We start from the raw sequence: 13223 nt of genomic DNA, 5'->3' as shown, positions 1-13223 counted from the left end.
CATTGTCATGCTGGAATACCCATCCACGACCCATTTTCAATGCCCTGGCTGAGGGAAGCAGGTTCTCACCCAAGATTTGACGGTACATGGCCCCCGTCCATCGTCCCTTTGATGCGGTGAAGTTGTCCTGTCCTCTTAGCAGAAAAACACCCCCAAAGCATAATGTTTCCACCTCCATGTTTGACGGTGGGGATGGTTCTTGGGGTCATAGGCAGCATTCCTCCTCCTCCTCCAAACACGGCGAGTTGAGTTGATGCCAAAGAGCTCCATTTTAGTCTCATCTGACCACAACACTTTCACCCAGTTGTCCTCTGAATCATTCAGATGTTCATTGGCAAACTTCAGACGGGCATGTATATGTGCTTTCTTGAGCAGGGGGACCTTGCGGGCGCTTCAAGATTTCAGTCCTTCACGGCGTAGTGTGTTACCAATTGTTTTCTTGGTGACTATGGTCCCAGCTGCCTTGAGATAATTTACAAGATCCTCCCGCGTAGTTCTGGGCTGATTCCTCACCGTTCTCATGAACATTGCAACTCCACGAGGTGAGATCTTGCATGGAGCCCCAGGCCGAGGGAGATTGACAGTTCTTTTGTGTTTTTTTCCATTTGCGAATAATCGCATCAACTGTTGTCACCTTATTCTTAGTTTTTTCGGTAAAGTCACGTTGAAGAGAAACAACAAAATAACAAAATATATATAAAACAATAAAAAATTCTCACGACGTTTCGACCATGATGACCGTTTGAGTTATGGTCGAAACGTCGTGAGAATTTTTTATTGTTTTATATATATTTTGTTATTTTGTTGTTTCTCTTCAACGTGACTTTACCGAAAAAACTAAGAATATGAATTACTGCAGTCACGAAAGCTTTAAATCAAAATTTGTTGTCACCTTCTCACCAAGCTGCTTGGCAATGGTCTTGTAGCCCATTCCAGCCTTGTGTAGGTCTACAATCTTGTCCCTGACATCCTTGGAGAGCTCTTGGTCTTGGCCATGGTGGAGAGTTTGGAATATTGATTGATTGCTTATGTGGACAGGTGCCTTTTATACAGGTAACAAGCTGAGATTAGGAGCACTCCCTTTAAGAGTGCTCCTAATCTCAGCTCGTTACCTGTATAAAAGACACCTGTGAGCCAGAAATATTTCTGATTGTGAGGAGGTCATACTTATTTCCCTCATTAAAATGCAAATCAATTCATAACGTTTTTGACATGCGTTTTTTCTGGATTTTGTTGTTGTTGTTATTCTGTCTCTCACTTCAAATGAACTTACCATTAAAATTATAGACTGATACTTTCTTTGTCAGTGGGCAAACGTACAAAATCAGCAGGGGATCAAATACTTTTTTCCCTCACTGTAGATCTTTTTTCATAAGCGACCTGGCCACAAATTATATCTCAACGAAGGGGCTTATCACGTGGAAATTTATCGCAGCCAAATACTCTAAACGCATGTTTCTAAATGTGGAGGGGGGAAAACGAAGGACCCGGAGAAAAATCCATGCGACCACGGGGAGAACATGCAAACTTCAAATATGCAACAGGTGTCAGGGTTGGGATTGCACCTAAAACCTTCTGCATACCAGCTGTACCAGGAGAGTACCAAATTAGTCGTGCACTAGACGTATCAAAGTGCTGTTGTATTTAAAAGCAACAGTGCTAATAAGCAAGGAATAGCTTGAACCCTGTGATAGCTTTTCCATGCCACTGCTGACCGAAGAGCACTCGAAAGCTCTTCCAGAGGGTATTTTTCCCGACTATTCCAGACAGGCCAGGACATCTTGGAATAGTTATATCTATGGGACTTTTTGTTCCTATTTTGGTGTTTTTTTTTCACATCTTAACACCTATTTTTTAAATAACATTGTTTTATATATGTATTATTTTATTGTTTCCCTTCTACGTGACTTTACCGAAAGAACCAAGAATATCTTAACACCTGTTTCTTTGCCAGAAGGGGTCAAACCTATTCCCGTTTTTCAACATATTGAAGAGGTGTGAATGCTCACACTTTACAAAAAATACACGATTTCATTAACATGATCTAAACATAATCTAAACACGAATTAAACTATACATTATAACGTTTTAAAATATTGAACTATACATTACTATACATTACTATACAAATATTAAACTATACATTATAACGTTTTAAAATATTGAATTCCAAATAATTCCCTTGTGACCTCACCTCGATTTATACGCAGTGAAGATATGACCTCCTGAGGTCAGAGACTAGGCCACAGATGATAGTGATAGAGAGGGATTGGACGCTGGCAGGGTGGGATGGTAGGAGATAAAACTATACGCAAGGGCCATTTATGTTGAGTGAACTGCAGATTAAAGCACTTCTAAGTCACCTTTATTTGAACTCGAAGTACAAGGAAATCATAAACACAACAGCGCATACATATTAAATACCACGCAATTGTAGAACACCAATATCACAATAAATCGTCATCGTGAAAATTCCTAACTTTTTTGTTACGTCGTGAACAATTACATCACCCTCAGCTAAACAGTTAATTCAATGCGTGACTTGGCTAAGAGCAGAATACACCAGCGAGACTCTGGTCTGATGATAACTGTCCTCGTAAGAGCAGGAGTGCATTTATTCAAGTGGCATGCAATGTGCAATAGGGGCAGCCCTGTGCTCTGGTATGGGCATTTGCCCACTGAGCCATGAGGCCCATCTCAATGTCGAGTTTTATCACTCTGGATTTCCTTCCACGTGGTGGTCGGGTTATTGGTTGACAGTGATGGAATGATGATATTCTTCACGCTATTATGAAGGGGCAACATCCAATCATAGATTTGTAGTGCTCGTACTAACAGCTTATTTTTTGTGTGCAGTCAAAGAATTGCCGTCTGTGGTGACAAAAATCTTCAACTGAATATATCAAATTTTATTCCACTTGTGACTTTGACAGATACTTGCAGTGCTAAGAATTTTCCACGTCAGATCTGCAAACAGCAAAATAGCCAGAGGTCTCACCACAGTTATAATTTTCTTCACTGTCTACAAAACCACGCTGCCTTCATACTTATGAATGCACGTTTAACTTCGTCACACCATACATAGCGAACCGTGCTCGTCGGAGGTGGTGAGGGGAAGGACAACAAACTAAACACAAAAAAGCCGTAACAAATAAATGCGTTTAGATTTAAAAGTGCCCAACTGCATTGGGTATAGAAGGTAAAGGTGTAACACTAATTGCTTCCTCATGTCACTGCTGGTGGAAGTTTCCTTCAAAAGTGTGAACTCTATCTAGGGAATTTGTTCTACCATTTGTTCCACCAAATATCACCTGCTGATTGAAGGACTCTGATGTTCACATTTTTTTACTGCTGCTAGGAGGACGGAGATGGAGGAATTTGAGAGACCGCACCTCTGATTAGTACGGTTGGATGCATACTGTGAGAAAGAAGTTCAACACACATATTCTGGCACTATCGCTTCAACTGCCGCGCCAGATGATGGAATCAAGCCAACGACCTCTGGTTTGCAAGTCCAGTGCGATAACCAATTTATCATGGCAGCTCCTTGTCTTCGTATACTATGCATAATATTAAAGTTAAAACTTTAACCGTATTATTTGGTTTGTTTAATCATCATTAGAAATACAATATAATACGTAAAAAATACCTGGAATACATGTAATGGGTTCAACTGAGTCGCAGACGTAGATTTTGGAGGCAACGCGTTTTATTTAGTTCCAACACACAGGGTAACTTCCCCTTAACAGAATAACAACCTAAGGTGGTGACCACCCGGCTAACTACACTAGTTACTACAGAACTGTTACTATGGACCCGGGACCAACAATACCTGCCCGGGTCCACGTGCTGGAAGACTCGTTGAACGGAGATCGTAGACGAAGGGTTTCTTTCCTGGGGATGAACAACCCTGGTCCCTCTCGGGACTCGGCTTATATTCTCTGTGGCGTGGCCGGCTCTGCCCTTGGCCACGTCCACCTTCCAGAACCCTCGGGAAGAATCTGGGTCACAGTCACGTGACCCCCTAGCCCCTCTTGGGGCCTCTCTGTCAACTGCACCGGTCACGTGTCCTCACACAACCTTACCCTTCGGTCGGCACCCACACACTCTGACCTGTATGGCCGGCACTGCACTTTTAGCATGGTTCCATCCAGCATTATTATCCAGCGCACACCGTACCCCTCTTGGGCCGGTACTACACCCACGACATGGTGACATCCAGTGATGTCACTACACTTCTATTGTATAAATAAAGCAATCCCAGTTATGCAAATTAAAAATGCTTGATTATGCCTTCATTGTGAATCTGCTGCATGAGCCCTCAATATCTGGGATATGCCGCAAAAAGTGAAAAACCAACTCTTTGATTGTTATGTTTGTCTTTGTTTATATATGTGTGGGAAGTGGTGGCGCAGTTTTTAGTGCACTTCGCTACAAACCCGATGACGCAAGTTCGATTTCCACTCATGGCCAATGACAGTGGTGAATATTTTAAGTGGTTCTAGGCCTCTCCTAGGTTGACTCAGCCTCAAATAAGTACCTGCTCTGGTGTGTCAACTTCCCCAATATGCAGACAAATGTGGCCAGGCGTGGTGCTGGCCACCAACTTTCTCATGTGCCATGCAGGCCTTCATCGATGCTCACGACCAGCACTTGCCCCAAGAGTCTGTTATGACTCCACGGGGGATCTTTATATTTTTCATTGTATGTGCGAGTGCAGCCAACGATAACTTAATTGAGATAATTAAACTCATTACGTTGGAGAACGTAATTTTATCACTGGTTGGAGCATAGAAATGAAACCCAGAGGTGCTGACCTCTTTCCCGAGCTTGGACCTCAGCCCCCCTGAGCCAGCCAGCCACTGGAAAATGTAACATCCCTTGTGGAACAGAACGTCCACTGGTCGAGTACAAAACTCTACCAGCAATTTAGAGTCTACATGGATTAATTGAGACTGCATCACGAGTGTGGGAGAGCAGGCCAAAGTGCTGTATTGAGGGGCTTCTCTAGAGCTTCCTCTCGTGGAGCCTCTTCCACCAGCAGTAGCGTGAGTACATTGCAGGGCTGCTTCATTGCCTTCTTTTTTACCACAACATGATGAATGATCTCACATGACCTTCAATTGCGCACACGGTGTTGGATTTACTGCGTCCTCCACTGTTGGCCCACATGACCTGCAGTCACTTAGATGACCCATAATGTGCTTTTGTTCAATGTCCGAGCTTTAGCCACATTGCGTTATTGCCTACCTCTACACTCCGACCTGTAGTACGTTATCACCATTTGACCCGAATTGATAGAAACAAGTTAAGATTAGCAATGCTGACTCATGCTGCACACGTTGTATGAGAACACCTTGGTCAATCCACTCCAATATAATAGGAATAATAGGACTCCAAATAATAGGAGTATTACCGGGCCCTATAGCTCCGATGGATAAAAGGATTTGCAGGATAATAACATCGCAGGTAAGAGGAGTTCTTCTGTACACGCAAATGCACGTGCCTCCTGCCAAAAGATAGTTATGTTAAGGTGTATTTTATTATTACTCAGATGATCCCATTTAGCCAGTTTGCCAGCTAAGGGTGGATCTGTGTGGCGCGTGAGCACAGCAGCAGTGGCAACAAAACAAATACAAACCATCAATATTGCGGAAATCGAGTACAGCATCCTTAAGGGATACTGCACAACTCACAAGCGAGGTTTATAAAGGCCGTAAACGGAAACCCACGCGAATAAAAAAAAGTGCATAGGCAATATGAGAACAAGAGGCAGCAGAAACAAGTTAGGTACGGCTCGATATTTTAGTCTTTCAGTGACATCAAAAAACATGTGCAAGAGGCACACAAAGAAGGTGAGTTACGGGAACAAATAATCTCTGCGTTTTGGTTTAATGGGGTAGTAGAGAGGAGTGATGGGAGGGAACCAAGCTGCAGATGAGCGGACAAGGTTATTCCACAAACGTGGCACAGCAAGGCAGAGAGACTTTTTTTACCAAACAAAGTTTAAGCAAATGGAATTTTTGGTCAGTATAAGCAGGCACTTTTGAGGCTACAAGAGGGAGCTGGAGGAACTAAGTGGTATTTTAGGTAATTTGCTGTGGCTTTGTTTAAGAGGACAGTAAGGTGAAGACAGCCCAGTGCTGGTATCTCTAGATATACCTAAAATAAACTATAAACAAAACATTTTTGATTTAAAACGTTCGTGACTGCAGAGATTCATCTTATTGGTTCTTTCGGTAAAGTCATGTAGAAGGGAAATAATAAAATAATAAAAATAAACCTATTAAATAAAATTCTCACGTCGTTTCGGCCACAACACAAGTAGCCGTCCTCAGGTGAAAAAACAGAAAGACAGCGCTCCAATGAACACTGCTAAGCTTGGCAGCGTATTTTAGGCTGGGTGGGAGGAGCAGAGCACCTTGACAAAGGAGTTTACATACGTATCAACGGAAGAATTTAACATTGAAGTAGCTCCTAATCTTAGCTCTTTCGGTAAAGTAACGTTGAAGGAAAACAATAAAATATATATAAAACAATAAAAATTCTCACGACGTTTCGACCATAACACAAACGGTTGTCATCAGGTGTGTCGGTTTGCATAAATTTACTTATTTTTAAACGGTGTATTTATTTATTTATAAAAAACGTCAGCACCACGCGCAGCGATTTGGCAGTTTATTTAGAAGGACTAGTCCATCTATGTTCTGAAAAGAGGAGGGGGGAGACAAAAAATTGATGTATGCTGTCTGAAAGCCACTGTAAGCGTGAACAATCAATTAAGACCTGAAATGGTTTATCAAATCTTTCCAATGATTGCTAAGCCAGAATCCATCTTCTCGGTTGAAATTGTTTCTGTGCTTGTATATGTGGATAGCCTCATGAACGAATATCTCATGGTAGCCAGATGGCTTACATACATTTTTCGTCTCCCCCCTCCTCTTTTCAGAACATAGATGGACTAGTCCTTCTAAATAAACTGCTAATACGCTGCGCTGAATTTTTAAATAAATAAATAAATGCGCCGTTTAAAAATAAATACATTTATGCAAACCGACACACCTGATGACGACCGTTTGTGTTATGGTCGAAACGTCGTGAGAATTTTTATTGTTTTATATACATTTTATTATTTTATTGTTTCCCTTCAACGTGACTTTACCGAAAGAGCTAAGAATATGAATTACTGCAGTCACGAAAGCTTTAAATCAACATTGAAGTAGCTGTTAATGTGAGAGATTAGCAGTATGTTAAAGTCAGAAATTATCATGTAACTGGGGAGATTAGCATGATGTTAATGTGAGGAATTAGCATGTAACTGGTCACAGAAGTGGCTATGTTAAAGTCAGTTTACATATCAACAGAGGTTCTCTGCAAGCCATCCGTCTACCATGAGAGATTCGTTCATGAGGCTATCCACATATACAAACACAGAGACAATTTCAACCGAGAAGATGGATTTTGGCTCAGTAATCATTGGAAAGACGTGATAAACCATTTCGGTTCTTGATTGTGTTTTAAGGTGACTTTGAGACCGCAGTCCATTCACTGGCATTGCCTCTTAGTACCTTTAACGTGACGGTCAATGGTATTGTTTATAGCATATTGTATAATAATAAATAGTATAACAGTGTAATGTTTAATATCATTTATAAGGTAACAGTTTCGTAATTGTATAGTGAATATACAGCAGTGTGGTATACAATAGGGTTGATAGAATAATACATAGTGTAATATTACAAGTCTAATATTATTATAGTCTAAAGTATAGGGTAGTGTATAGTAATGCAGTGTATAATTCAATGTTGGGGTCTGTCTATGGCAGTTTATGAGATGTATGAACAAAGATTAGTTGGAGGCATATTATAATAATTTTGCGACATAGACGTGTAATGTATAATGACTTATTGTTCGTAGCTCAGCTTATTGGAGAGTATATTTAGTATATTGATGATATTGATGTAGTTTATATTTTAATTTTGCATCGGTTCACTATATGGTAGTCATTATATGGTGTAGTGTATACCCAGTTACTTAATGTTAATAGTTCAACTTATTGGAGAATATATTGAGTACAATGATTATATTGATGTAGTTTATATTTAGTTCTTTCACATCGGTTTATTGTATGATAGTTGGGTAGTTGCAGTTCTTTAGCGTTAATATAATAAATGCCTCTGTTGATATGTAAACTCTGACTTTTACATAGCCACTTCCGTGACCAGTTACATGCTAATTCCTCACATTAACATCATGCTAATCTCCCAGTTACATGCTAATTTCTGACTTTAACATCCTGCTAATCTCTCACATTAACACAGCTACTTCAATGCTAAATTATTCTGTTGATATGTAAACTCCTTTGTCAAGGCGCTCTGCTACTCCCACCCAGCTTAAAATACGCTGCCAAGCTTAGCAGTGTTCATTGGAGCGCTGTCTTTCCGACAGTTCTGTTTCTTCATCTGATGACGGCTACTTGTGTTGTGGCCGAAACGTCGTGAGAATTTTATTATGTTTGATTTTTATTATTTTATTAGTTCCCTTCTACGTGACTTTACCGAAAGAACCAAGAAGATATAAACTAAACAATTTTAATTTCACCAGGTAAGGCCCACTGAGCTGTTTATTGCAGCCGAATACCTTGAACGCACAATTCTAAATGTGGACAGAAAAACCGGAGTACCTGGAGAAAGATCCACATGACCAAAGGGAGAACATACAAACTCCAAATATACAGGTGTCAGCGTCAGGATAAATATTTGGCATGTTTAAAAAGGAATGAAATCGTTTTTTCAAATGTTTCAGTTTAACACGTAGGCTTTCGCGACCAAAATTATCCATAATAGACGTTTTTGAGTTCGCATAAATATAAATGTTTGACTGTTGGCTGATGATGCTAGTTGTAATTACTGGCGAAACGTCGTACTCGAATTTTAAATGTTGTGGGTTTACTCTCCAACACACCGGTGTGCTGTATTAGTAACGAATGGGCATATTTTGTTTACGTGACAAACCTTACTAATTGGCTGTGTTCGAGTGGTGTAGGGTTTAATGACGCATAGGTATTTACACGATCTGTTTAAATTTTTTATGGCACAGATGTGACTGTGCTAGGTGGATGAAATAAACTTCTACTTTTGGATGACTCTTTTTTTATCGATCTATGACCTAATAGGCATACATAATGAAAGAGACACATGTCAACTTCTGTATCCATTCTATAATATAACTCATCATTTAACATGCCTTGACGTTTTTATTATTGTAAATAAGCATGCATCATGGCTCATTTGTGTGATGGAGACCTCCGATATAAAAAAATAATAATAAAGAAAGTAATTTCCATTATGGACGTAGCATTTGCTTGGCAGTCACACTTTGCACGCTCATGCAACTGGGAACGGAGCCAAGATGCAGTTGCCAGATCTACTCAGGCAGGAAACCAATTAAAACCTCTCCCATTGCAAAGTGAATCCATGAATCAATTAAGGCTTCTGAGTTATTTGGTTAGTTGTATGAGTTTACTCTGGGGTAAAATTGTCAATATAAACAAGCTTAGTTTACACTGCATAATTTACAGGTATAAAAAATGTAACAATGGTAGAAAATGCAGTGCTACACTTGTAGTTATGAAGCATATTAATATGATGAAAATGCAACACTCAGTTGAGAGTCCTTGCAGGCAATGTATTTGTGTTTTTATGTGGCTGTCGTTCCGTAGGAATATGACTACGTGATCAAACACAAGTTCAAATTATTTACATAAAAAATAAGCATGCAGCAAAGGTCATGTCTGTTGGTAATCCTTAACGAGTTGTTGATATTCCACATTTCCATGGCAGGGATGGTCTAAAAAAAATCGCTATTTGCTTCCACAGGGAATCCTAGCATAGACTAAGGAGTGGAACAACATTTTTCAGCCCTTCTCAGAAAAAAAAAGTTTGGTCCAGAGAACTGCCCTGAGACCCCAGTATTCACTGCAGTGGCGAGATATTAACTACCTCGCCTGGTACAGAGGAGGTCGTGGGTTCGATCCTACACTTGACGCATGCATATTTGGAGTTTGGATGTTGTCCCCCTGGTCGTGTGAATTTTTCTCTGGGTCCTCCGGTTTTCAGAAACATGCATTTAGAATACTTGGCTGCCACTATAAATTCCCAGATGATAAGACACTTCGTTGATTCATCATTTGTGGCCAGGTCGCTTCTGAAAAAGAGCTGTATAGCTCAGTGGGCCTTTCCTGGTAAAATACATGTTTAGTTTAGTTCCCAATCAAAAACATGGGTGATTTGGCCAATACAACCAACACATTAATTGGGCCTAATATATATTTAAGAATACAGGGCATACATTTTGATTTAAAGCTTTCGTGACTGCAGTAATTCATATTCTTAGCTCTTTCGGTAAAGTCACGTTGAAGGGAAAACAATAAAATAATAAAAAATATAACTGTTTTATATATATTTTATTATTTTGTTTTCCCTTCAACGTGACTTTACTGAAAGAGCTAAGAATATGAATACAGGGCATGTAAATAGTGAATAATCGAGCACGAATGGCCTTTCCATGTGCACAGTGCTGCTGTCTTAGCATACCTGCAGGCACTAGCATATGCGCCATGGCTCCCACAGACATATATTGTAAAATAGCTGGGCAACTGACTAAACGGGATCATCTGTGTAACAAATCAAATGCAGTCACATAAAAAAATCGTAATTTTCAGATTGTGGTAACAGCCAGTTCCCTCCATGTCATTAACAATGATACAAAACATAGTGCACAATTCACAGGGCTCTAAATACGAAACTTTACAGTTCTTCAATGAAATGCAATACAAAGTAAGTGGGGTTCAACTTACAAGGGGCAGTGGTCCAGTCCTTTGTTTTTGCCCTTGCCTTTCTTCACATACTTCTTCACAGCATGAGATGCGTGCAGAAGCCCAAAGACCAGCACTGCCCAGATTAGTGCTCTCAGCACCGCCATCCTCTAGTGGACATCTAACGCACGGGATCATCCAGACAGGCTCAGGACTTCCTGCAAGAAAGAAAAAAAAGCATTCAAATGCCATTGTGAAGGTGCCATCCTTCATTGCTATTTCGCAGTTCAGGCAAACACTAAGGCCCCCCACACACGTTCAGCAAACTCCCTGGGTCAACTCCGCTAATGCAAAAGTGGCACCTTCTCTGGTGTCCCTGGATTATGGAAACGCCATTCCCAAGCCATCTGTGTTGTTGACTTACTGTTCATGCCCAGTCTCAAGAATTGCCTCATCACTTCAGCCTATGACTAACTATTTTGTATCCAATGTGTATATATGTCGCCGTGTACACGATGCACACATTACACTGTTTCTGTGCAACATCTTGAGACACATCTGTACGCAGACGCTATACAAATCCAAATTGCATTGTAATGCTTGACCCAGGATGACAAAGGGGAGTGATTGTTGGCCAGATTGTCGACCAGTCACACTGGAAACTTTGCTCCAATGATAACTTAAATAATACAGTGAATCAAGAGTAACATCAAGCAACGGCGAAAAGGCTTCTGAGTTCTTCCCACACATCTGAAAGTGCGCAATAACCCAGACGTTTATATCTTGACTTAAAGCATTCGTGACTGCAGGAATTAATATTATTGGGTCTTTCGGTAAAGTCGCGGAGATAGGTTCAAAGAAAATAGCAAAAAACTACAACGTTTCGATTGCAACACAAGCGGTCGTCTTCAGGAAAAGGGGGGTTAGCTTCCAAGGCAAACTGTTTATAAAGGTTTGAAATGGGCATAACCCAAATGTCAGCAGCCAATGATAATGAAAGTGGTGATCAGCCAAACCGACGGTGGTTGGTTTTCCACCAATCAAAGGGCTGCCAGGTGAAAATTAGCATGTTAAAGAGATATTAGCATGTTAATGGAAAATCACAGCGCCGCAACCTAGGGGTCGGCGCACGAAGTGACTGTGAAAGTGCAAGTTTTCATGGGTACAAACTGAGCAATCATTTGGAAGGACGTTATTAACCAGTTGAAGTCATAATTGGCGATGATGTTCCCATCCTACCACCTTCCGATGTTAGTTGTGCTTTACGCCCATTTCAAACTTGCGCTTTCACAGTCATTTCGACCCCTTGGTTGCGGCTCTGCGATCTTTGATTGGTGGAAAACCAACCACCGTCGGGTTGGCTGTTCACAACTTACATTATCATTGGTTGCTGACATTTGGGTTACGCCCATTTCAAACCCTTATGAACAGTTTGCCTTAGAAGCTAACCCCCCTTTTCCTAAAGACGACTGCTTATGTTGCGATTGAACGTCGTAGTTTTTTCTTATTTTTTGTTATTTTCTTTGAACTTATCTACGTGACTTTACCGAAAGACCCAAGAATAAGTAACCCAGACGTGCCACGGTTGTCTTCAATTGGCCCATTAAACTAAATTAAACTTTTATTTTCTATTTCACCAGATAAGGCCCACTGAGTATGCATTGATATTTGTTTCAGAAGCGACATGGCCACACATTATAGCTCAACGAAGTGGCTTATCACGTATAAATATATCGCAGCCAATTCCGCTAAATGCACGTTTATGAATATGGAGGGGAAAACTTGAGCACCCGGAGAAAAATCCATGCGACCATGGGGAGAACATGCAAACTCTAAATATACAGCAAGCATTATGGTCAGGATCGAACCCTTCATACTAGGCGAGGTGGTTAACATCTTGCCACCGTAGCGCCCATTGACAAGGCCATGCTGAGCCACACTTTATCTTCATTAAATATAGGTACACGGGCACTATACGGAGGAACTGCAGGGCAACGACATGTCGGTGTTATACGGCTAAATTACATCGCAGTGACAGAGCAATAACCATTAGACATGCGTGGTGAACCGCAGAGTGACTGAGCAATGCCAAGGCTATGCTCTTGCAATTGTTCTCTTCTTGCCCTATGACAGTTTATCTATTGCTATATGACCTGTGTTGGGCTGAAACAAAAAAAATGAGGCTCATAAAAACGTGGAAGCATGTGAGAACCCCTTTGAGATTGACAATATTGCTGCGAGCGAATACCTGATTACGGTAAGGACAGTTGATATTCGATTTGATTTTGGCGAGGCCACTTTGTAGATTCATTCCAAAAATGATCGTCATTAACCCTCCACCACAAGAATTTTCTCATTGGTTGTTGGTTAGATTACTGATGCACAGTGGCTCTGCATTTATTCATGC

At 40.8% G+C, this 13223-nt stretch overlaps 1 protein-coding gene across 1 annotated transcript in view; it reads right to left on the bottom strand.

The window, feature by feature from the left end:
* GLRB (glycine receptor beta) overlaps window positions 1-13223 on the bottom strand; it is a 216756-nt gene that overhangs the window by 171315 nt on the left and 32218 nt on the right. Inside the window, exon 2 of the mRNA XM_032955146.2 lies at window positions 10859-11034. Within this exon, the coding sequence (XP_032811037.2) occupies window positions 10859-10983 (125 nt within the window). The 5' untranslated portion in view covers window positions 10984-11034. The remainder of the gene's footprint in view (window positions 1-10858; window positions 11035-13223) is intronic.

The sequence above is a fragment of the Petromyzon marinus genome, chromosome 16 (assembly GCF_048934315.1).
Source record: "Petromyzon marinus isolate PM22_M1 ecotype Great Lakes invasive population chromosome 16, UKy_Petmar_22M1.pri1.0, whole genome shotgun sequence".
Taxonomy (NCBI): Eukaryota; Metazoa; Chordata; class Hyperoartia; order Petromyzontiformes; family Petromyzontidae; genus Petromyzon; species Petromyzon marinus.
The sequence above is the reverse complement of the archived record's forward strand: the minus strand, read 5'-3'. Positions and strand labels throughout refer to the sequence as shown.